The 26,642-nt window shown below is 44.7% G+C and overlaps 1 protein-coding gene across 5 annotated transcripts in view; it reads right to left on the reverse strand.

Moving 5' to 3' along the window:
* Window positions 1-309: 309 nt before the first annotated feature.
* LOC144175814 (2-Hydroxyacid oxidase 1-like) overlaps window positions 310-26,642 on the reverse strand; it is a 61,290-nt gene continuing 34,957 nt past the window's right edge. For all 5 annotated transcript variants that reach the window (XM_077704813.1, XM_077704814.1, XM_077704817.1 and 2 more), the window contains 5 exons: window positions 21,346-21,467; window positions 16,369-16,460; window positions 9,724-9,882; window positions 5,462-5,531; window positions 310-630 (listed from right to left, as the gene is read on the reverse strand). In XM_077704813.1, coding sequence (XP_077560939.1) covers window positions 554-630; window positions 5,462-5,531; window positions 9,724-9,882; window positions 16,369-16,460; window positions 21,346-21,467 — 520 coding nt within the window. In that variant the 3' untranslated portion in view covers window positions 310-553. The remainder of the gene's footprint in view (window positions 631-5,461; window positions 5,532-9,723; window positions 9,883-16,368; window positions 16,461-21,345; window positions 21,468-26,642) is intronic.

Raw genomic sequence — 26,642 nt, forward strand, 5'->3', positions numbered from 1 at the left:
ATACCTTAAATTGTGAAGGAAGGATTAAATATAATTGTGGGAGTTTTCATGAAAGAAATACTTGATACAAAGCGCTTCTGTTATCTGTTTCTTCTGCTAAGTCTGCTTGCGCTCTAAATATGAAACATGTTTTACTGAAGCGTATATCTCTTGCTTTAAATTATGAAAACGCTGCCTAACTATTTGGACTGCATGGTCCTGGTTAGTAATCCTTTTTACTGTACAACTAACTAATGTTTATTAACATATTTCAGGTCTCTGTACAAATAAATAAAACCAAACTTGATTTGTGAGAGATAGAGATAGATAGAGAGAGAGGGTAAACTTTATTATTCTCAAAAGAGTTGCTTGGGAGCTGTTTTCACTCAGTCGGAGTGGTTTCTTATTCACAGGTTCCCATATGTTCTAGAACATGTGGTAACTCAAAGATATTTCTGTATGTGAAACCCTTAGTGCACCACCGATATTAAAAGCGCCTTGTATTCCTTGCATCCGGCTGGTCTTTTGTCCTACATAAAGTACTGCTTTAAAAAGTGCTATTTCGGCCGGATGGCTAAAGGTAGGCCTCGCAGCTGCCAGCGCCATAGCGCATCAAGAAGTGCCGGTTAAGGTCCTTCACGTCTGGGCAACCTGCAGGGATGGCGAAAAGGTAGAGTCATTACAAAGCATTAAATTATTGCGAAAATGTCATTCTGCAATGAAAAAAAGGACACTAATACATTCATGAGTGGTTTGCGCTACATTGCAATTACGGCTGTATTTTTATCTCCTCACCTTTCGGCACAACGTGTGGTGTAAGAGGGGACGTAGGGCATTTTTTTTAATGGACGGCCAAGAGCTTGTGATGGAGCGGTCAGCTCTGTTTAAAGATATTCGAAGGAGAGTTTCGCATGCCTCCTTGGTCAATTGCATTTTCCCTTTAAGCCATTGCATCACAAGGAGAGACATTTTGCGCCTGATCCTCGGGTTTTTCAGGGACACAAGCCCCAGTGACTCCTGGTGATATTCCGCCCACAACGGCAAAAAGGTGCTGATCCGGGAAGAAATTTCCGGCATGCCATGCAAATCTATGTCGCGCGTTAATAAACATCATCACCATGACCACCACCAATACAGAGGCGTTACTTTCTCGAAATGTTTGAGTGATTTCGCGCGAGATGCTTGCGGGAAGCATTCTGTAAGAAATGTGAAAAAGGTGTCGATTACCTTTGGGACAGGAAACGTTTCATCAATGTTTCCTATAGCGGTTCTCGCGATGCAGTTATATTTTTTTGACTGCGGAAATAGCATTAACCGCAAACGCCCGTTCTCGGCACTAATTCCGAACGTCGCATGATCTGTAATGCATATAAGATGTACGTGATAGAATGTTTGTAAAACGTCATGCCTATAGTTTCTAAAATGTATCGAAGATGTGCATACGAATGTGAAACGTTAGGCCTACCTCATATCATCGCATGTAGCGTCATGATAACATGAGCATGTAGAATGTTTCTAGAAATTGTTGTTTCGTCTGTGCTGCGTTACATATACTTATCGGTTTCCAATGGGGAAGCTGATATGAGTGGTAGACGCCTCTCCTTACTGTGGTTGGAATGATAACTTTTGACTACCCTTCTTCGCGTAATAATAATCATTAACGTGCTATCTTTGGACTCTCTTATTTACCAATCAAGAGCTTCGGTTCGTTCAACAAACGCTTACAGGAGGAGGGACAAGTATAGTAATTTTACAAAAGAACTCGGCAACCTCGGGAAATATGTTTAATGTGACCAGGATCCTCTTGTTCCGCTTCCTGGCGTTATGTATTCCTAAAAAAAAATTCCGCACCCTGTTAGCGGTGCTTCAATCTGGCATTTTAAGTCCATCACAATCCCGCGCTATGTGCCTTTGCATGGGGCGTGGTCGCGTGGACACTTACAACAGGGCATTATTGGTTGTTCCTGTGGATGTGCGTACTTGCTTTACGATTGGTGGTACCGTTCCTTCGGGACTTCTTTTTGACGGCGGAAGAGCTCGAACATTACTGTATGGCGAGTGCTTCGAGGGCTGTTTTGACCAGTGGGTTTTTAATGCATCGTGCGTTGTTGTCTGAACGTCGTAGGCTTAGTTCTTATAGTATCTTCTTTCTCCCAAGCTATGCCAGAGTATCGGGAAGCAGACAAGTATGCAGCCAGTGGCCGGCTTGAACTACACGCCTCACACGGCCCGTCATGTGAAGTCTCGTTGACCCCGAAACCTGGGTGCCTCACCCCCTAATGAATGCATTCGGGCACACCCAGTCAGTGGTCCGTGCTCGACACCATCATTTGAAAGCATGCTCTGTGGTTCCCTGAATTCGTGCATCATGAGAGATTGGGCTGTGCTGTGTACGAATACAGTCGAGTCCACTTATAACAATACCGGTTTTAACAATATATCGGATATAACAATGGACAGCCGCGGCACCATCAGCTTTTCATTGTATTCTATGGCAAAATAAACCGCTTATAACAATGCTGTCATGATGCAATATCGGTTATAACAATTAAATGTTGGCACTGGAACCAACCCTGAACGAAACAAAAATGCAAAAACGCTGCGACAATGCCATCCCAACCCCGCCTATTACGCAAAAGGGCATGAGAGCATACGCGCAGCGGCCAGGCGATAGCGCACTTGGTCTCGCACGCGGCGAGTGCGCGCCGAAGAGGCTCGCATGCCACCGCTGCTTTCGCCTGCCGCGGCGACGCGGAGGAGTGGGAAAAGGACCGGATGGGCGCCTCTACGGGCAGTGGGGCAGTCCATTCTTAGGGTGCGCCACCTGTAGAAAAAGCACCGGGGCGCCTAAGCCGCCGCAGCAGCAGCGCTGTGTGCACTGTGCCGACCTCCCCTATTCTTCGCTAATTTGGCCACGTCTCCAGCTCCGCCGTTTGCACGTGTTCCGAGTCTGGTGCTTACCAGCGTCGTTTACCTCTTGTTGCTTACCTCTGGTGCTTACCCCTTGTTTATCATGTTACCCTCATTAAATGCTCTTGTTTGTCACGTTTTCTTTGTTATTTACGGCATAACCCGCTTATAACAATAATCGGTTATAACAATAATATTTTCATGGCACCTCAATATTGTTATAAGTGGACTCGACTGTATCGTAATATTATTTTTGCACTTTCTTGAACTTGCGAATTGAAAGAAATTCAGCTGATTCCAAGGGCAAGGGCTGTGAGCTAAACCTTTCTGGTGCCAGATCATCTTTCATTGTTGACGTGATAGCGGCGATGTGTGCTTAGTGCTTCCAGGACGCTTATGTAAACAACCTTCCTGAAGTTCTATACGCGTCCGTTCACGCCCTCTTTCTGAGCATGTACACCAGGGACATGGAAGCCGGGCATCAGCTTTTCGATCGAGTGGTCAGCCAGCCGTGGTAGGGAAGTCAGGCCGAACACGGTTGGAAGTTGCGAATAAGATGAGCTGACAGAACTTTGCTCTTCCTCCTCTTTCTTCAGTTCACCACCATCATAGTCGTCCTCACCAGTATCATTGAGAGCTTCTTAATGGTGATGACCAGATAATATTCAACTCCGCTCTTTGGAGCAAACCTTGCAGTTTCGTCGTCTCGGCACAGCTGATGAAGCATGAGTGGTGAGCTATATATATAATGCAACAATCGCAATGTACTCAGTACAAATACCTTTCCGCATTCCACTAAATGCCAGTTTATTGCACGACACACTATATTCCCTGCTATGCCGCTTCTGCGAATCTCCCGGGACGCTATTTCACATAGTTAGGGGCTGCACCCGTGCCCCACTATATTCGCGCAGTCCGTCCTTTTCATCTCACGATGTTTGGGAGCGAGCTCTGGCCACCTCCGAACTCAATGATCGGAGGCTGCTGGTGATGAGGGCTGTTGATGCTCAAGGGGTCTTGGACTGAGGGCTCCTCCCTATTGCTTTACGTGATACACACTTTTACTCTCTCTCTCTCTCTCTCTCTCTCTCTCTCTCTCTCTCTCTCTCTCTCTCTCACACACACACACACACTCCCTCCCTCACTCTCTCTCGCAATGTACAGTATCGGCTTTGCCCTTTTATTTATGATGGTGCTGTTGCAGTATACGCTAGTTGGCTGCGGTATTTTCAGTGTTACTATGGTGTCCCTTGCCACGGGTTCTTTGGATTAGTTTATTTTGAAATACTAGCCAGTGCGATGACTTTGCCGAATCTTTGTTTCAAAGCATAGATAAAACTCACGTCATTAGCGTAGTGGTAAATCAATCTAATTTATTATGTATTATCGACAATGTACAAAGTAATGTGAATGGATCCCCTCTGTTTTTGTAATCGACATTTTGTGGTAAATTTGCCGTTTTCCCCATTACTCTGTGAGGTGTACATGCGTGTTGGGAGGTACAAAAAAAATAATATAAACTGGTAGTTCGCTTCAGAAGCCGTTTAGAAGACTAAGCGCACCATATTTTTACCCAAGGACACGATTAAAGTAGTGACAGTTGGGTGCGCACTCCCGGCATTTTTTGGCACGCATAGCCGGGAAACTACAGCTACCAACTTTTGCTTGTAAACTATATGGCATGAATTGATAGACCCGACCATGGTCACGTTACTGCATACAGCATAATTGTTGTTAATGAATGTCAGTAGCAAACATACTCCTGTTAAATTTTTTTGGCTTCCTTTATGCACTCGCATGTACTAAAATATTGGCTGTGTGGCTAGGCCTAGTAATTACCAAACTATAGCCTAAATGCGTAGAAAGCTTTACATTGAGCCAGAGAAGTTACTCGTAAAAACTGCGGCTGTTTCGTTTGTTTTTTACGCTGCCTTCATTTTATTTGTTTGGGTAGTAATGCTCGGTGGGCATTTCGGAATGTACACGGCTGTAAATTATGGTTATTCTTTTGTGAGTTTTGACATGAACCGACCCCAGGAGTAATCAACTCATGTTTCGGCACAAAATTTCTCTGTTATCCTTATTTCAGAAAAGTAAAGGTTCAGTAAAAAGAGTTCGGGCTTAGGCACCGAAATTCGAAAAAAATTGTACGTAATTCTTGGAGCGATTGTCAGAGTGTACATTACTGGATTGGCGTAAATAATCAAAATTGGCAGCTATATAGAGTTCTGTCTTTGGGAGCAATCAACTAGTTATGAGGATTGCGATGTGAAGACAGGGGTAGGTTGTGTTGCTTCCCCATTCCTGCCTCGTTGCCTCCGTGACATTTCCTTGCCCCTCTTGTACGCGTCCCTGTATAAGCGTGGTTGTTTTATATCTTTATTTTCATGGCAGCGAGCGTCTTCAGCAATGTACATACAAAGGCCGTTTTTGCATAAATTATCAGAGCCTAAACAAGGCGTCCACCATTCTTGGTGACTCGAGATTGGACAAAGATAACTTGAACAGTTGGGATCCAGGTAATACATCACTGTTATGTCTTTACAGGTGATAACCAATATCGACGACTCACCTAGAAGGGCGAGACACTTGTCCAGTTCCCGTCTAATGCACCTCAGCACTTGGGAGACTCCATCCTCGCCCTGAAACAAAATTAATGAATAACTTAGGGATAAACGTCTTGGTTTCTGGAAAGCCTTTATTTCTACTGTTGCTTTCTGCTTGTTCCTAAACTTTTGAGGTGCCACTATGAGGCATGCCAACGTACAAAAACATGACGACCAAGAGCAGTTGTAGGTACAACGTGCTTTGCCAGAGTTATTCAGCCCACAATTGAGTAATTTTCACGTAAAATACTACGTTAACAAAAAACAGCCGTAATACAGCAGCGAGAGTTTCTTGGCACTACTGAGATCAAGTACAAAGCTTGGAAATCGTAAAACAGGAGCATGTAAAACGCAAAACATACAAAGCGGTGTACCTGAAGTGGCTTTCTCAGTTCCATAAAGAAAACGACGTGAACTGCCACTTTGAAAGTGCTCGCCTTCGACGTACTTTTTGAGGTGAATAATGAATGACAAAAAATCAAACTCTACATAGATGGTTAAATTCCTTGTCGCTAAATTAATTGCATGGCATTATTCAACAGCGCAGCAAATCAGACAGACATCTGAACACCGGAATTTATTGCAGTGACAGCAATCTTACGTCGAGGATAACAAAACAAAACTTTCTAATTTTCGGAGGTTCAATGTGCCGAAGAAACACATGAGGGAATGTGCGGCGCGCCGTAGTGGAGGGCTCCGGATCTAATTTTGGGTGCTGCGTAGGCTAACGCGTGTGAAAATCTCGACATACGAACACTTTCGTTTTTCACTGCCATCCAATGAGAAGTCATACCTTCCGAGATTTATAAAACGCAATCCGAAGACCTACCCGCTGTCAATAAAGGGACACTGGAGTGAATTTGCCAAACTCCTAGTTTTGTTTTCACTACTTAGATGTGATCAAATAAACGCAGTTTTCATCTCTTATCCGGTAGATAAGTCCATATTCAATCTACATAGCCAGAAAGAAGAATAACTACCACGCGATATTTGCGGCGGCTGCAATAAGTATACCAGAGGCACGAAATGGGCAATATTACTTTTGCGATGCTATTGGATGATGTCCAATATTTTTAAATTCATGCATATGCACTTGCGCGTGTGTAAATGTTATTTTTTAGGAAGGAATTTACCCTTAATAGAACAAGCATATGTATCGAAATGTAGTTGTTGTGGTTTATCCTTGGAATGTTGTTCAAACTGGTTTTAGTTTCGGTTCGGTGCAGCTCGTAATGGCTTCCGACCTTATCTGTGATACGGCATTAGCGATACTTCAAGACTCGCCTTTCAAATCGGATAAACCTCCTAGCAGCAATCCTGGCGAGCAAGCATCGTTCCATACAATTACGATGGAAGAGCCAAGGTGTGCGGGTTTCCGAGCCGCTTCTCTCGCACCTACGGAGCTTGACTGCCTCCTCTCTAAAAGGCTCCTTGACAGGAGACTGGCAGTTGGCCAATTAAAACAAAAAATGCCTGCCAGGATTCGAACCCTCACAGCGTGACAACACTTGCGTAGTTCTCCAAACCACTGAACTACAAAAAATTACAGTGATGGGCGAAAGAAAAGATATTGTGTGCTTCTCAAACCCTTGCCCCGGCATGTATTTTGCTGTATATTTCTTGGATTGCAGCATTACGAGCTGCTAAGCAAAGAATTTTTTGAATAACACTTGCGCAGTAAGCTTACCCCCCTTCCCCTAAAAAAAAAAAATATGATCACCAGCGAATGCTTTCCTTTACGCCGTAAAAATGATCGCAAATGTGGTGTCTGCTGGATCAACCAGCGAAAAAGTGCTTCTGGTACCTTGGTTTTACTGCTAACGATCAAGCGTTTCATGTATTTTTATTCCTTGTGACCTATATTACCATTTTTTACTCTTTTCCTGCCTTTATTGGCTTCAGATTTTTTACTAGCGTGCCAGTCACACAGGCATATGCCGCTTGAAGATACAATGCAGCGAAGTCAACGAAGAGCATTAGGCCCATGTGCGCTAGGCTGGACCTACCTAGACTTCATCGGCTGTTCATACAGTCTACAAACTAAGGAAATCAAGCCACATAATGCCGGGAAGAAATCTTGTCGGGGCTCAGTTTTAAATGAGAGAACGGATCGCGACGACCCGTCGGCGGCCGTCCGACTGGCCCTGGCGCATAGAGTTTCATACTAATATACACTAGGAGGAAATCTGGCGCCACTGTCTAGGGGAGCCGCGGTTCAGCGAGCGTTCCGTCATGTACCCGCAGGCACGTTCCACTTATTTTTGGCATGGCTCACTAACAGGCTGAAAAGTTGCCTCTGGCTGCAAAAATGCACCAATATTACTGCAAAATATTAATCAAATTTGTTTTAATATTATAAAACTAAAGCTACAGAAAGATGTATTTGTCAGAGAATATTTAGAAGTTTTATGCAAGATTAACGAAAAAACACTATTACCCATTTTTATTAATTTTGGCTTCAAGACGAAAAAGAAGCCATGTGGCTTACCAAGCTAAGGAGCCGAGGAACGTCGCTAGCTGCAATGGCGCCTCCCAGGGCGGCCAGCGAAGGCAGCGCCAGATCCCCCTCTAGTATATATTAGTATGAAACTCTATGCTCTGGAGGGGGGTCGCCGGGCAGCGCAGTAAACGCAGTCAGGCCAAGCCGCGACTAAAGCGTCATATGAAACGTCGTAATAAACCGTCAAGCAGGATGCAGATATGAGAGCAGCAGATTCGAATCGCTTTTTCTTTTAAATACATTTGCGTAAACGCACCCAGACTTCTGGTTTTGGGACTCCAGACTTCAATTTGCGCACGTAATCCCACAATGTAAACAAACAACTTCAGTGACCCTTCAGGAAAATAAAATAGAGCTGAAGCGTGACTAGGATGTGAAGCGTTGAAAACACGTACGTCGAGCTCGTACCCTAATTCCATGGACGAGTGGTGTGAGAACTTGGGAAAAGTGAAAACGGTGAAAGCATGAGAATGGTACGTTTGCGTGCAGGAATGGGGTTTTATGGCGTAACGTAAGCGTGAATGAAAGTCAACAGACGAGGTACGCGTCGAGACGTTCCCACAAATACGATGATTACAATGCACAAGCAGTAAAATTACTTATCGTGGAAGCCGCGTGCGTTTCACGTTAGTTCTTTCGAGGGTGCTAGAACCAACAAACATCATAACATTTGAGTAAAGGAGGACCAAGAAGGACTGAGAATAAAGGACTGAGAATATTTTCTTTGCCACGGGAAAGCCATGACGCTAGAATCAGGTCACTTAAGCCTTTCAAGGTAAGACACGGTGATGAATCACAAACCCACTCCACCTGTGACGCCTACAATACATACACACTTCTGCAGGTCCAACCAAATTCGTAACCGCTATGCTCGACCACATGTCGATAAAAAAAAGAAGCCGGCTTGATCATATAGCACTCAGTGGTTGCACAGATGTGTCCAAGCTCATTAAATTTATCCAGTCATTACTTACAAGTGTTTTTGATGTTGGCATCACGTATAAGTAAGTATTCCAATCAGTCGCTGGCAGTGTCTCCGTTGTGCCACCAATAAACGACATATACCTCGTGGGATGAGTAATTCGGTCTCAGGCAGGTGTGCGATAGAGAAAAAAACTACACCGGGACCGCGCCCATTCCTAACTTGGTCTTTTATCCCTGAAAACATCCTAAATATTTTATCGTTTATGTGTTTATCATTTGACCAACCACTTCCCTGCGTAAATTCGGACGCGCCAACGCCAAGTGGCTCGAAGACTAACGGAAGCTAGGCAGCCTCACCAGCGTCTGTCAATTTCGCTCATGTTTTGTCTAAGCTCGGTGCTCGAAAAATTCTGAAGACCTTTGCCACTTTTTGGTTCTTCCACAGCAATTTGAGATCGGCGGGCCAACAACAGGGCCAAAGTAGAACAGCAGCCAGACACAAGCTACCACAGTAAAGCACGGTATTGAAACTTGCAGTACCAACAATGTTCATTGGTTGCCGTAACACGTGTGTTACGTTGAGCGAAATGCATTCATTAGCAAAAAAAAAAAACAAGGTGCCCAGCAAGGTCACTGTCGTACCTTCCTCGAGTCCTTGCGCGAGAAGAAAAAGCGGCACATCGCTGTTTTTCGTCTATTACCGCAATGTCTACATGATCCTCTAAAACAAGGTGACACTGACATCCCATTGAGGACGCAGTTGAATGGTCACATGGTGCCACACCTTCTTCTGCACATACTCACGTTATATGAGAGGCCGTATAGGATGGGTCGCCCCATAAAGACTGCTTTGGCCCCCAGAGACAGGGCCTTGACCACGTCTGGGCCGGACCTAATACCGCCATCCATGTACACCTCGCAACGTCCGCCCACGGCCTTCACGACTTCCGGCAGAGCGTCCAGCTGCGTTGACAAAGAACATTTGAGTTGCAGAGTGCACCTTACAACAGTGAATCACGCACAATCTGGACGATGAACTTTATTTTTCACTTGATAAACCCACGAATCGACTACCAACCAAACATAAAATAAAATTGGTCGGTGATTAAGTCTATTTTGTGCACCCAAAAAGAAGTTTCGCGAAACTTTGCGGAGCAACGCAAAAGATTCTAGCAAATAAACACTCCAGATGCTGTGCAATAAAACATGTACAACGTTTAAGAAGGGCAAAAAAAAGATGTCCACAGCATCGAGTTCATGCGTGCAAATAAAGGTAGGCAAAAAATGTCGATGCCTCAACGTTCGCATTTTTGGTCATCCAACCTAATTTAACAAGGCACCGCAGTTTCATGTACCAATGTAATGCAAACAATCCATGTGTCAAACTAAATGTGGTCACAGTTTCATCGTTGGCAAGCCCAGAAAACAACCAACATGACCAGTGATGCCATTTAGCGCATAGAATTTAGGGAAAGTAGGAGCAAATGCTACCTTTATTGAGCGTCGACGGATATCATTTCTCGGAAAGACGTATACGAACACGTACATTCTTATTATGACTGTCCTTAAATTCAGAATGGTTCCACTTGATAACGAATAAACTCAAAATTGATATCCAAGCGATAAAAACTAGAAGCTTACGGTCTCTCTTGCTTTGACGTTGAAAATGGTGCCTTTTTTGATTTCACAGACCCAAGATGCGTATGCAAGATGGATATGCACTTGCACATACGAACCTTTATGAGTATTCAAGCGATTTGACGTATACGGCCCAGATTCAAATCGTGTGTTGAACGGCGTGCGACTTTGTTACAGACCACCGGATAGTATTTTATTTATTTATTTACAGGTACCCTCACGGCCGAAGCATTCTAGAGGGGAGTGGTAAGTACAAGGAATAAAAATAAAAATGGTGAAAAATACATGTACATTTCAAGTAGGCTCAAAAACAATAACATTCAACATCGAAGAGGATTTAAACAGTACTAGTCCAAAAAATACAACGGGGGTAATTGGCCAAAAAAAAACGTTATACAAGGCTAGGGGTTTCAATTTCACTGGGGATAGCAGACCTGAATGTATTAACGTTATTTATAGCAGCTGTTGTGGCGGGAAGGCGGTTCCAGTCAGTTGAAGTCCGTGGAAGAAATGAAGTACCGTAAAAACGAGAGTGACACGAGGGAACAGCAACTTTGTGCGCATGGTCAAGTCGTTCAGACACGTAAGCGGGGGCATGATTGAATTCTCTTTTCAAGAGCGGGTGATGGTAGATTTTGTGGAAAAGACACAGACAAGAAAATTTTCTACGGAGCGGTAAGGTTTGTAAATTAAGCGGCGATTTAATAGAACTTATGCTGGCAGTTCTAGTGTAGTTGCAAAGAATGAAACGGGTAGAATTGTTTTGACCCATTTCCAATATATGAATAAAAAAAGTGGGGTCAGGATCCTGGATTGAGGCGGCATATTCAAGCTTTGACCTTATAAGCGTTTTGTAAACAAGAAATTTTCTGGATGATGGCACTTGTGAGAAGTTACGTCTTATGAAGCCCAAAGTACGATTAGCATTAGCGGTAATGTTATCGATGTGCATATCCCACTTCAAATTATTAGTGATATGGACTCCTAGATATTTATATGACGCGAGTGGTTCTAATGGTATCCCTTTAACAAAGTACATAGGAGTAAGCGTTGAAGTACGAGTTATTCCCATGGCCATGCATTTAGAAATGTTGAGTTCCATTCGCCAGTTATCACACCATGTAGCTATATTATCTAGGTCTGCCTGCAGGGTAGTTACATCGGCGCCATTTGTAATTCCACGAACTACAACACAATCATCAGCAAACAGATGAATTGGGGATGAGACACAATTAGGAATGTCGTTAATATATATCAAAAATAATAAAGGGCCTAAAACTGAACCCTGTGGGACTCCAGATGTTACTATTGCAGGGGAAAAGTTGAAATTATTAGCTGAAACAAATTGGTTCCGGTTAATAACAAAATATTCTATCCATTTGAGTAAACTACTGTCGAGATCCGGGCTACGGAGCTTTAACATTAGTAATAGGTGACATACCTTGTCAAATGCCCCCGACAAGTCCAAAAATATGCAATCTGCGGATGAACGCGCGTCAAGACAAACATGAATTTTCTGGGTAAATGATAAGAGTTGCGTTTCACAGGAATGGTGTTAACGAAAGCCTTGTTGAGCGGGTTGAAAGAAAGAATTGGATTCGAGAAATCGTACAAGGTTAGAGTAAATGATGTGTTCGAAAATTTTACAGGGGATGCTGGTGAGCGATATCGGACGATAGTTGCTAGGTGATACAATCCTACTGGATTTAAAGACTGGAACCACCTTAGCCATCTTCCACTCAAAAGACAATAATCCTGATTCTAAGCATTGTTGAAAGAGCTTAGCAAGGAATATCGAAGAGTACTGGCATGTGCTTTTTAAAAACTTCACATTGATTTCGTCAATGCCAGCAGAAGAATAAATTTTCAAATAATTAATTATGTGCAGACTGTCTGCTGGGTCTATCAAGAGGGGCAGCGTAGGAGAGTATTCGTCAACGGGAATCTCTGGAAGTTGATAGGCATCAGTGAAAGTGGAGTGAGAGAAATTGCTTATGGAAGTTAATTTTAAGAGTGTAGGACCATCCTCGTCTGCAACCTTGTTGCCCTCACCATCTATTAGCGAGATCGCTTTATACAATTCCAAAACTTTCTAGGGTTTTCTAACAACATCGAGGGCAACGTGTTTTGTTAGAAGTTAACTTTGGCGGTCTTAACAGCAGAAATGTATGACTTAGATGCATCATCATACGCGAGCCATCACTCATTGGTTGGGGATTTTTTTGCAGAACGGTAAAAACGTTTTTTTCGGTTAGCTAACCTTTGATATTCCGGTTGTACCAGGGGGCATTGGGATTTGAAAATATGTTTCTTGGGGGAATATATTTGTTTGTTAGTTCGTGCACCTTTCCTATAAACACATCCCAGTTGTCGTGAACGGAGCGTACTTCAAAGCCAGCGATAAAGATATCAAGAAATGAGCAAAGATTGGCGTTAATTGCATCAACGTCGGCTGCGCGGTAGTCACTAATAAACTTAGTGGTATGTTTGGGGGGTTTAACATTGGCACTAACAGTAAAGTTCAAGAAACAATGGTCACTAAGGCCAGGAATGTATGTTATGCCTGAAGAAAGGTCAGGGGCAGGGGTCAACACTAAATTTAGAATGTTGCAAGCAGACGTGGATATCCTGGTAGGCTCAGTGTCAATTTGAGAAAAATTAAATATTGAGCACATATGAAAGAAGTCCTTGGCCTGTGAAGAACACGATGGGGGAATGGCTACATTGCTGGCCCATTCAATCTGGGGAAAATTAAAATCTCCCAGAAGAAAAACTGGAGAAGTCGGAAAGCGGGTGATGACCCTATTAATTACGTCACGTAGCTCGTCCGTAACCGCGGAGGGGGCACTGGGGGGCATAAAACATACTCCAAATAATATTTTTCTGCAGCCAGTTTCAATGAGCACCCAATTTGGTTCGAGAGACGAGTAAATTTGTATCGGTGATGACGTAACCTTGCTTTTTACGGCGGTAAGTGTTCCCCCTTCATGCCTTTGCGTGTGATCACATCTATATAATCTGTAACTGCTAGGTCGATCAGAGATCTAGGTATCAAGAATGTTACGGTTCAGCCGGGTTTCCGTTAGAACTACGATATCAGGATCGCATGTGTCAATGATAGAATTGAGAGCCATACGCTTGCTTGTTACGCTACGTATGTTAGTGTAAAGAGCAGATAAGTTTGACGAGCACGCACCACGACGCTTCGGTGTTTGCTATGAAGATGGCCACCCTGATTTTGGAGATGTATTTTGTGCCGAGTCGTTAGTAATGGAATATTGATGTTTGTCATCGACTTCTCCGATCGTGGCAGTAAGGGTGCCGTAAGCATATCGCATAGCACGATAACACCAGGACATTCCTTTACCGATGTCTTGCGTTATAGAGCGCCTCGTGCACGTGAAGCCTCGGGATTTCTTGTTCTTAGGGAAAAACAAAATACCTGAAACACTGGTCGTATAAGCTCTGCCTCCAAAAAATTGCCACGTCAGCCTTATGTGTGAAAGTATTCCTACTAACGAACACGAAAGTGGCTTTCTGGATCTCGATAGATTGTTTTTTAGATTTTTTTGTTTTTACCGATGCGATATGTATACAAGTAGATTTTCTTTGCGATGGTTTGCCTTTATTTTTTGCTGTATAGTGACACCGAATTCGTGATGACACATGCGGTTAAAGTAAATGTACAGCTTGGATACCATAAATACGGTTTTGAAAGTTCAGCTCCGTTCTTTCTTTATTCTTATAATTTTTGTGTCAGTTCATCTTTTTGCATTGCATAGGCTCGTGGCTATTCATGAACCCCCGTAAAAACGTATATTTCCATTGCCTCGGGAAGATTTGTGCACATTGTTGCGTGCGGGACTCTGGGGGACCTCTTTGGTCATTACTTGTGGCGCTCCTGCGCATCCCTGTCGCTTCGAAAAGACACAGGGAGGGGAGCCAAGGCAGAACAGAGACAAGTGTGTTAGATTGCCGGCTGTGTGTCCAGTCGGTAAAATAGAAACACGTGTGCGCCCCGCCGAAATCGGGAGAACAGCGGGTCGAGGATTCAACGGAGACCGAAGGCCGGCTTCTAGGAACCACGTGGCCGTGGCGGTGTGCGCGACTCGAGACTTCTGGAGGAGAGAGAAACGGGGAGTCGTCTTTGGGCAGCGGTAGAGAACGGTGGTCCGCAGAACGCTCGTCCGGACGACGAAAATGCCTGGGGCCTCGTTCATGAACTTGTAGCCTGGAATAAACTTCTATTTCATCGCCACCGGACCACAGTCTAGCTTCCCTCGTAACAACATGCGCCATTCCCCAACTGCGTCAGTTACAGCTCCTTAGATATCCTTGGCTTTTTCTAGCCTGGATATTTGTTTACCTTTGTATCCTTCTAAGGAACACGACTGCGTACTGGTGATAAAGTTATGGGAAATTTTCGCACCTGGAGAAAGATATCAGTTATGTGAGAGATACTCTGCTTGTGTGTGCTCGTTTTAAATCAATATGTATCTTGTAGCAGGGGCCGACTTTGAATGTATTGAGGACACCAGTTTTCTACAACTTTTAAACAATAACGTTGCTTACAGAGACGGAGAAACGCTATTTTAGAGTAGGCAACAAACAGAAAAGCGCATCAGACAAAAAAACAAAAGTACCCAAATAAATTACTTATTGAGAGCGACAGCTTTTGCAGAAGAACTACAGATACACAGCGAAGTTACAGGCTTTTTTACCCAAAGAAAATGGTTTTTCAAAGACACAGTTTGAAAGGGAATTAGTTTTAGTAGTGTGTTGGTAACAATTGCGCGTTAAGAATAAGTGTTGGAAGCAGCGATATTAAGAAGTCTATCAAAGATTATATAACATATATCTATATACAGGACAAGCACAAAGTCATAGACACTAAAAGAACACGTTGTGAAAACTGTCGGCGCAAAGCAAGAAATGAACGATACGTCCCCACATGGCCATCAGCTTGGTGATATGACACCTCTCACGAATGGTTTTGTGTTCTGAGGAGTCTGGGAGTGGGCCATGCAAGTTTCTTCACAATGGTTCCTCCTGAACTGTCAGGACTGCGTGTGAACCTTGTAATTTGGTGTGGCGGTAGATGCCCATTCGTATACAGCAGCCATGTCATCCGCGTACAATAACCTAATCACTGATCTGAATTTAGTAAAGAAACCTTTTCAGACGCATTAAAACACCATTTTTAAATGTGTAATAAAAAGGAGGCCATATTTATAAATATATTAATGCCACACTGCCGTAATAACTGTCAAGTGCATTCCCTACCCAGGTTCACTACATGCTTGAGTTTGAAGAAATGGAATGTTTTTCCAGCGTTATCGTTTGTTTTCATCCATACAACCATTGATACGAGTGGTGCATGCTCAAATTTCGGGCCACCGGTTCTTTTTCCAAGGGCAGAGTAGAAGCCTTCTCGAACAGAGAAATGTCGCGTATCGTGAACTACCACCTTCAATATTATCCACCGAAAGTAGCTTAACGGAAATCGTGAAAAGACACAGATTGCTGCCTCTGGCGGTAGGGCTGTTAAATTTTGCTCGTGTTTGATCTTGCAAACAAATTTTACAATCAAAATTGAACGTGGAAATGCTTTCACCCTCAGTATCCAGTGTGGAAAAAGCCTACGCCGAACAATCACAATCACTAAATTAATTGCTGTGTATCGTAAACATGATCGGGTGATCCGAAATTTTCCGACACCTTTAAGCCTTGCTGAGATCTTTATATACTCCAACCAATGTATAGATATGTCACTCAATTCAGCTTTTATGTGTATTGTTTCCTGTACCATACCGTTGCGCACGCATCATCCATGTAGCGGCCACCGTGGTTAGAGACGATGATGGCCGAGACACCGTGTTTCAATGCTTCGACGGCGTCATCACCTGTATGGAACGAAGAAAGGTAGGAAACCATATTTGAAGCTAATATATGTCAGACACAAGCTAACGTCTTTACCACGTAATCTCCATAAGGAGGAAGTCTGTGCCGCACAACAATTTATAATCATGGCTACATTAGACGCAATTTCCGGGATAGATGTTTCAAGAATTTCAAGATGGTTTATTTCCGCCAATGTTGCTACAAAGGTGAAAATCTCAGCAAAAAGAAAAGCTGCAACCATGCAGCTTCACAGAACACCGTCCCCCGACGTAACATTGACAGGCTGTAGACTTAAAGTGTAGGCTAAAAAATGATCACACACTAATGCGTATACCCAAAAACCGCTTTACCTTCCGCGTTAAAGCACAGGTTTAAAAGCAAGACCTGAGTTTGCTGGCAAGAACGCTTCATTATCATGCCTTCTTTATCGTTTAAACTAACGGCAATGAATTTGCAAAAAACACTTCTTCTTCGTGTGCGTGTTCCGCTTTCAGAAACCGGGGTTGTTGCGGAACGTGAAAAAAGTAACTCGAATGCATAGGGCGTACCTAGCTTTTAGGAAGCAGAGGTTCAACCAGGCAGCGGTAATATCGCACTGTCTGCATCTATCAAACATAGTGTCGTAGATATCATTACGCAATCTGAGAAAAAATACTACAATGTCTGCCGCAGGCAAAATACCTGAACGCATAAGTTTTCACTTTCCTCAAAATAAAAGTTCACATTACATTAACATCCCGACACTATGATCTCAAGGGGTGCACGGAGGCGACTAAAAACCACGCAAACTCTCATATCTTGCTCACTGCGACCACGAGTACCACACTCCCATATTCGAGAAATATGGAGAACGTCCAGCACTCCTACGCCTAGGACCACCATCCTTCCCTGTGCAGCATGGGTACATGCCTAGAATAGGAAAGTGGGATGACCGGGCGCAATCACGCGTTACGCTGTTGGAGGAAATTCCAGGTGGCGCTGTCACACGCTTAACGTAGAGTTCCTGTATATAGTTCCCTACTTACACGTTCGCTGCGATTGCGGCAGACTATCGAGTACAAATGTATTCGCGGGCAGCAACACATCCAGAAAGCCTCTTTGAGAGCTATTCTACGTGCTCGCGCAAATTGAGATAAAATGATCGTGGTTTTTTTAAGAACTTCTACAATCGAAGTTTACAACCGACTGGACGCGCTTTGACAGCCGGATATAGCAGGCTGGCTCGGACACTTATGAAACACAAATCAGAGAATTGTGGACTGGTAACTGGTAAACCCGCATTTTATTTTCTACGTGCTCGTTACAAACCGACTTAAAATGCTCACTTTTGGGGCTTTTTTTATGAGTCGTTAAAAATGACAGTTTTGAAGCCATCAACTTTCTTTGCTCAATGGGCCTTGCCTTTCGCTGCTAGTTGCTTCTTATGTGTGTGAAAAAATTCAAGGATTTTTTTCTCGAATAGCCTTCGGAAAGGCGTTTTCGACCTTCGATTCTGCTGTTCCGTGAGGCAATTGAGCTTTAAGCCCTTCTTCCTTTCCCGACAAGGCATCCCTTCTTCTTTTTCAATGCCTTCGTGTAAAAGTGCAGCTAGAGGACCAAAAAAAACTTGATAGTCATGGACGGGGAGGGTGGCAGACTTCTTCAGTATGTCAGTTTCTTCGCAAATGCTTTTAATGTCTGGAAGGGTACACGTACGGGCTTTGACTTTATCCTGCACAGTGCGACACCCACTGTAAGCCACTGTGAAGGGCGAAACACTCAGCGTGTTGGTTTTACCCCCATGTTGCCGAAGTATATAGGGTCAAATTCTTGACAGAAAAGGAGCATATATGGGGGTTCTTCAAACTCCGCACTCACAAGGGAGTCACCATCCTTAGCGTTTTTATTGCTGGGTGGGGCCGCGGGTTCGCTTCTCGCTTGACACTTCCTTCTGGGAAAAGTTGTTTCGGGTGGTACTACGGAAGATTGGGAACTTACGTGGGCACATTTTTCGGGGGCAACCGAGGCCCGCCTCTGTAGATTGAGACAACTTCTCCGTTCATGGTATGTTCAATGTGCCAGGATATTTTCCTTATGTCGAAGTGTAGCTCGCACATAGCGGTGTCTTCCTTCAGCCGCTTCTCGGCCGCTTCTGAGCTCGTCGCCACTGCGCCAATACAGTCGCGCGTCCTTCGGAACGCCAAACAACGGCAGTTTCTTTTTGCAGGACTTGTACACCATTGAGCGGCCCGGCAAAACACTGTGGCTCTGATTTGGCGGCACTAATGCACCCTCAAACCTGCTATGGCACCTGAAACAAGCGGTGCTCCTCTCTGGTCAAAGCGGCAATTACATTGCAGACGATCCACGCGCCCCTCACCAGGCGACGTGTAAACGATCGCACGCGCCCCCTCGAGGATCCCTATCGGCGGCTTCAAAGCTCCTGGCAGGCGCTGCATGCCGCTAATCACACTTTCCTATTCTAGCCACTGTAGCATATCAGCTTCGATAAATCGCAAACTCAACGTGCAGGATACCAATCAACACATATACCCAAAAACCTGGATGGGCAGACATTTATCGTAGGAGGCAAGCGGGAATAAATAAAGACTGTGCTGAATACGGGGAAACGTTCACTCCTGCACGTGCAACCCTGGTCCTATAGAAAAATATGTTCAGGCGAAAACACCTCGAGGATTACATAATACGCTTCCGTTCTGGCATCGGAGGCAGGCCTCACCATCTCGTCACATCAACACTACCTCGAGCTGATCCAGAGCGCAAGGGAAGGAGCTGGTGCATGCGGGGTACTAGAATTAAGGTTCTACCCTGGAGCTCCCTAATTCTGTTTACCACCTTTTTCTTTAGCACCTACTACATCTTAGTTAAACGTTTTCTCTCCACCTGTCGCTCTGTTATCAGAAAAAATAAATAAAAAGGAACCCACCCGGCCACAACGCAAGAGAATAAACTTTTTCAAACGTAGACAATAAAGCAATCAAGCTCCAGCTGACCGACACCCCGAAGCCGCCTTCAAGGGCCCCATCTCAAACCATACCAACGCAAATGGCCTCTGCCTTTCCTGTGCCGCGGCCAGTAAAGACCCTTGTGCCTTGTCTTGCTCTGTTCACTGTACATCAGTGCTGAAAAATCATGAAGTGTAAATGCAGCAACTCTGTTTCAAAAGGTTTCCTTGACGTCCAAGAGATGAAATCACTTTGTACATCTTCAGGCCTAAACGTAGATGCCATCCGCACCGTCTTAGAGAGCAGCTCGTAAAGTGCCCGCTCTTGTGGTTTCGGAGCATCTCTCACCGCCGTCCCTCGTTGTAACCGAGAAAACCAAGACGTCATCGTTGAGAGAGCGACGTAAAAGGCGGTGGAGAAGGTATGGCGAGAGTGTGAGGAGGAATATGGCATGCCGATGGTGCCGCGCGAGATATGCTCCTCGGCGGCGGCCGGCTTCGAAATAACGCCACAGTAGCGGTCGCCTTCAAGCGTTCCCCATGACGCGATCTCTTCCCGAGTCAAAGTAGCAGCGCGTCGACTGCCGCTGCAGCTAAACGAGCTGCTTGTGCGGACGTTCAGCACCGCAGACGCCAAAATCCAAATGTGCGCGCCGCCGAAGCAGCAGCTATGCGTTGTAATCGAGAAGAATCGTTCGCCCCGCCGACGCAGAGGGTTCCTGTCGCTGTCCATACAGATACAGTAATCCCTCACTATAACGAAGTCATCAGGATGGAGAAAAATTTCGTTATAAACGGTATTTTGATATAAGCGACCAATCGAGAAAACTAAAGTACTTGAGCTTTAATTGCGCCACAACTGCGATGAATCAAAACGCAATATATTCAGTGAAGCAAAATTTTAATTCAGGAGCAAAAAAAGCCAGTGACCTTCGGCTCTTTCATGTTGTTGCCGGGCGCCAGCTACTCCTCCTCCAATTTGACCAAGCAGTGACTGGCGTCCGAACGCCTCGCAGACTGCTTAGCGAATGAGGAGGAGAAGGCAGTGGCCACTTTTGTAGCAGGGGTGGCGGCGTCACGCAATGCTCCGAGAGTTTTGGGCTGGAAAGCGCCGCAAATTCCATGGCTTGATTCTGAGGTTGTGTTTGTTTAGCTCAAAAAAAAAAAAAAAAACAATTACCGGGTAATTGTGGATAAACAGTGCAATCATGAAAACTGAGCGGTTTTACACTAGGGGCTTTGCAATATCTCTGGGCAATTTTTTCTCGAGGTATGCAGCCGTGAAGTTTGCAAAACGAGTTTTTCGGTGTCCCGCTTTCGACAACACTTCTAATTCTACGCTTCGGGTGTCAGTATTCGCGCACAGTCACGTCCACGCCATCCACAAATGTGTAGGAACAAAATTCAATCATCCTACCATATATTTGAACCATTTGTCTTAAGTCAGATGATACAAATTGAGCATGACTGGCTCGAGAAAATCTTCGGGGTAACACCAGCTTGTAAACCCGCCATATTGACCTCCTGACTCGCCGTTGGGTCGCCGCCACTCGGTAACGCCTCCGCTCGCCATTTCGCTGTAAGCGGGTCCAGCTCTTCGCCCGCTTCGAGTAATGCGGCCTAAAATGCATGCGTTTGGGTTGGGGCCAGACGATATTTCGAATAAAGCCATTTTTTTTAGTAAAGCGATTCCGTTATAATGAGGGATTAGTGTATATCTATATACAAGCCTTCGCCTCAACGTAAACTGAAAGTGAAAACAGCTCAACAGCTGCACTAAAATTTCGCATTAGGGATTATCGAAAGTGCCGGCCATTTTTTAAGGCTCAGCTTCAGCTCTCGTGAAGCGCTAGAAAGCTAGTTTTTTTTTTTTTGTAGCGGGATGTCACGGTCCTTGAGGCCGTGCTCTACGCTACGTGGATGTTAACTTCGAAATACTATACCTCTCAGGATTCCCTTGAGAACAACGGGGAGGTCCGTGGCGCGGCGAATCACGTCCACATCGTCCCAGCTCTGGGCGGGGTTCCAAAAATGTCCTGGTGTTGAGCCCGTCAGGCTGTCCATGCTGCAGTCGGTTCAGCCATCATTATCGCATGCCGCCCAATTTTTTGCCACATACTTGATAAAGGAAACCTGCACTAGGATTACATCATATAACCATAAATGCTGCCCTGATTGTGGCCATTTTTAATCAAAGTAAACATTATTTTTTTCGGAGCTGATTTCACATGGAGTGCAATTCCAATGAAGAAGTAGGTTATAATCGAGTTGTGCAGTTCTAACCTAACCGAAAAGGCTGAATGGTGTATAAAACATTTGCGGTCAGTTTTTTATGTTTATTACTTTTTTGTTTTTTGAATGTTTTAGTTGTCAGTATGTTGGTTTATGTAAACTGGAAGAGATTATTGGCGTCTACTAAGGGTTTCACACAGTGATAATGTTGTTATTTCAATTCTTCTGTGACCAACAAATTTTCCCAAAATGTTGAGAACACCGTGTGACTTTTGAAGACTTTTAGATGCGACGCTCAGAGCATCTCTTGTCGGCGGCCCTGTCCTTCCTGCGTGCGTCCGTTGTTGTCCGCGTGCGTCCGTTGTTGTCCGCAGCCACTCCCCCTCTCCTCACCAATAGCGAACACTCTCTCGCGAGGGGCATTGAATTGGATTCGATTGTATTGGACTAGATTGGATTGGATTGGCTTGGCTTCGCTTGACTTCGATTGGATTGGATTGAATTAGATTTGGATTGGATTGGAATAAAGTTGATTGTGTTGGATTGTGTTGCGTCATAGCCGCGGCACTCTCTCTCTCTCCGCGGTCTCCTTTCCTTCGGGAGCGCTGCGCATATAACCGGTGTGCCGCTCTCCGGCGGCCTTTCGGTCGACGGTTGCTCTCCGCTTGCGTTTGAACCACCCTCAGCGTCGCAGCACACAAGGGTTCCCGCGAGGGGAAGTGGGCGTCATTTTTTAAAAACAAGATAAATGTTGCTGAAGTTGTAAGTAGCGCATCACCATGAGTCGTAGTTATTTTCCCATCTTTTCCGTTATCACGCAAGATTTCATCTTATTTCCGTTGTTAAATGGTGGAGCTTGTGAACATGTCGCGAAGATACTCGTATACACTGGAAAAATTAATATGCACATAGCAGCATAAAGGAAATGTATGACCATCAAGTAGAGGCTTCTGTTGAAATGCTTGGTCACCTCATGCAGCGTCTAGAAAGGCACTCGTTGTGCGACGATACAGGGAAGGGGGAGGAAGCGGAGATACTGCCGTGAAAAAGTTGTGAAAGCTACACCAAAAGACTTGGCAGCTCCTCCTTCGAGCATGCTTCGCTGAATAAGCCACCTCACCAAGAGGTGTGTAACTACTCTAGGACATGTGTCCAAGAATACGGTCATAACATTTTTTTCCTGATTATTCAGCAGTTATTAAGAACTAATAGTAAAGACTCCCCTGGATCGTCATGAATATATTCCAGTCCAACAGCCACTCGTGAAGTTTTGAGTGCACTATAGTCGTGGTGGAAGCAACGTGCACACGCCAAGCCTACAGACTTACTCAATTTTCTTTGCCCAAGAAGCCACTCGTGACCTTAAACACTGGATGTGTGGATGTGTGGAGGTGGTTTCAGTGCCCGTTCTCCGAAAAAGTGACGTTCTCCATGGCAAGGGAGTGTTTGATAAGAATCCCCACGGTAAAGCATAATGCTCTCTCAATCACGCTCCGCAAACTGACCTAAAAAGCCCCGACGACGCCGCAGAGCAAGATGACCCGCTTGCAGAGTGCACGGGCTGAAACACGTGAAATACCAGTGACATTGCAGTACCATCTATGTAATACATGTAATACATGTAATACGTGTAATACGTGTAAAGCAGGTAGCACACGTAATACCCGTAATACACGTATTACGTGTAAAAGCGTTGCAAAATAACATTTTAGCCACGGTACAATAAAGCTTTCGCGTTCATACCGGCAAGCATTCTTCAGTGTGGCTGCCGAATCTTCGCTTAAAATAGTTGCCTCAGGTAGCGCAAGCATATTCATACACAACATTACCGATTGAAACACCATTTATCTTTTCTTGTGATAATGTATATTCGTACTAAATATACATTGCCCATTGCCATCTGACGGAGCAAGGTACAGAAATCGTCAGGCTGACCTAGCCCGTACGATAAGCCATTCTCTCTCTCCGCTGATTAAAAGAAGAAAAGTACCGCGCATTTTTTGCAAACAACTCGCATAAAGTGTAACGCAACGTAAAAAATGCTGAAACTCGCATGCACTAGACGACACTTGTGCAGCGAGGTGCAGCGAAGAGGGCGAGATGTGGGAGGGGAAGTGACAGTGCAACTCGTACTTTCTAGAAAGAATGCGCGTTTTAGCTCATGCCCATTGTCCGATATGGTAGTTCTGGGAGTAAGAATTTAAAATGTACCGGACATTTCAGGTGAAAGTGAAAATACATGATGGATTACCCTATCTGCGGCAATCGGTGAAGTAACTGTAAATAGGTACACAGAGCTTGCTTTACCGCTGGTATTGCCAATCTGTCCATTGTTGGCATTGCAACTCTTCTAATGTCTGGGGATGTTAAAAAATTTGAATTTGAATTTGAATAATTCGTCACTTGCCGATCTGCTACAGCATAAGCCGTGATTTACCTGTGTGGTTTTGAAATTTGCTGAGCCGTGTGTGTCTTCTAATTCAATTAAAGTTTTTTGCTTCACGGGATATTTTAAACAGCGGGTCTAACAGAAGTGCGTTTATGAGAGCATGTAAAAAAGTAGGGGACCTGTGCTTGACACACTGTGTTTTGTCGTGGCCTTCGACGTGATAGTAGTGGTCAGTAGAAAAAACTTTGTACCCACATTGGGACTGTCAAAACTGGCACCACGGACAAACTTGAAGCTGCGGCGGTTGTAAATGCCTGCAAGAATTGCTTCCCCGTCGACTTCCACAACGACGTAATGGCGTCAAAGGCACCCCTTGCCGATGAAATCAGCTGATACGTGGGTACCTTGTGATTGCTCCAAAGAACTTCGAAAAGTCACAAATAAGGAGGATGGAAAAAAAGAAAAACTCTAAAAGTTCCGTTGGAATTCGTGGAATTGCTACCGTTGGCGAAGGTAGTCTTGTCATCGCCCTACCACGTTAGTCTTTGGACTTAAAAAAAGGAACCCCATACTCTCCAGTGCACCCTATGTTATTCATCTGTAAGCAATATGGTGGCACGTCGCAAACATTTGCGCCGTTGTTCTCGTACCGTCAGCGACAGAAGAACAGAGATGATAGAGGAAGTGCGAAGAGGGTAACGTCCATTGAGCCAGCACTGCGTCCGCATCGCCCCTAAGCTTGGTGAGAGGGTGGCAGAAAGGTTGGCAAGCGGTGGCAGACACGCCCATGACGCAGTGTTTTAAGGAGGGATGTCATCGCTTGTACGTGTTGTAAACAAACCATGCACCCTCTGTCTGTCGGCGCTGGTGGTTGCACGCGAAGCATTCTCGCGATAGATCATTTGGTTGGGCGATCTCACACTGCGACTATGTGCTACTGCAGAGGTACGCACACTTTTCTATAATACCCACAGCCTCTCTCGGGGGTCACCTCCGGAGGCCTAACGTTTGCGATTGGGGCGCGAATCGATACCTGCTGCTTGGCGTTCCGTGAGCATCTTTTTCACTGGGTGCCGGTTTGAGGTGGTAAACCCTCAAGGTGTGATGTCAGGCCTAACGTCCTAAACCTCAAAATGGGAAGTTAGGCCTAACGTATTGTGGCTAACAGCCTTGCAGCACGCAGAGCAATGCCATTCTTCTCGTGACGAATTATTTGGTTGTCTGAGTTTTCCAAAACCGCTTCGATCATGTGGAAATGGAGCAATGGGAAACACGCCGGACTCATAACGAGAGGGTCCTAGGTTTTATTCCGGACACGGGAGGTGTTTTTTTTTCACCTCACCCACGAACATCCATCATCATCGTAAGACAAAGTTGGGTTTCGTTCAGGGCGTAATGGCGTACAACCGCTCCGTGAGGACATACAGCTTCGCTTTAATACATTGTGACACCAGTGTAGGACAGATCGCGCGGCAACTGACGGTAAAATGTGAATGACGGGGAGGAAATGCACACGCTGGCGGACAGCAGAATTTGCGACAGGCAGCGAATGCCGATGATAAAAATAACCATTGAGACGGTTACAATACAAACCACAGTTGGCGAAGTGTGCGGGGGGCTTTGAGAATCTCTATGCTCGGAGCTGCTGAACCCGAATCAAAGCATGCCCATCTAGCTGAGCGTCATGCTGGCGAAGGAGTGGAACACATTCAAAGCTCCCTTCTCAAGACAACGATGGTTCAAGCGCAAAGCTTTCTCCTTGCAAGCTGAGTCAAACTCGAAGTCGGAAATCTGAACTGCTTCGACCTTGCCGGAATGGCGCAGTCAGATAGATTTCGGCTTCATAACGTAACAGACCCAGGTTCCCTTTCACCACGGTGAGCGTCTGCTTCTCGAAGCGCTTAGCGTTTTATCACCATCACCACCGTCATGTGTCTTTTGTGCAAACGATTGCGTACAGCTGGCTTTCCTGCATTGTGTTCTGGTGGTAGGATCTACGGCGCAAGATAGGCATTAAAAGCTTGGCTTTAATAGGTGTTCAGGCATTTCTAACCGCCCTAGTGTACATCTTTAAGTATTTTTATTTTGGTATAATGCAGATTTTTCGTATTTTGTTCAGAAATGTCCGTTCAGAATACTATATAGACAAATCTCTATATAACGAATTACGCGGAACCAACAAAAATCCTTCGTTATTTTGAAATATCGTTGAAATGAAAAACTGGCATTTATAATCCATTGCTCAAATCCAGGAATGAAAATGACACACGTTAGCAGTATACACGTTTGCAGACAGGTAAACTCTCACAATAAAATGTTGCGCTAATTTTAAAGCTAAATCAGTTATTTTCATCTCGCGCGTGCAGCATGCACGACCGCTTAGGAAAGCCTCTACCTTTTCCACCTTGCACAACACGTCATCGGGTACGTCATTGCACCGAGCAATAAAAGTGCAGATTTGTTCATGCGCACTAAAACATCAATGTTCGACACGATTTGATCGTCTGTGTTTGGTGTGCCACAGTCGCCTTCCTTCGCGTGATCATCGTCCCTAAAGACAATGAATTCACTGGCTTCTTCTTTGCTTAGTCGCTAGCTACATGTATCTTTATATCTCGA

The sequence above is a fragment of the Haemaphysalis longicornis genome, unplaced genomic scaffold (genome assembly GCF_048455015.1).
Source record: "Haemaphysalis longicornis isolate Haplotype H1 unplaced genomic scaffold, Haemaphysalis longicornis Haplotype H1 scaffold_3, whole genome shotgun sequence".
NCBI classification, from domain to species: domain Eukaryota; kingdom Metazoa; phylum Arthropoda; class Arachnida; order Ixodida; family Ixodidae; genus Haemaphysalis; species Haemaphysalis longicornis.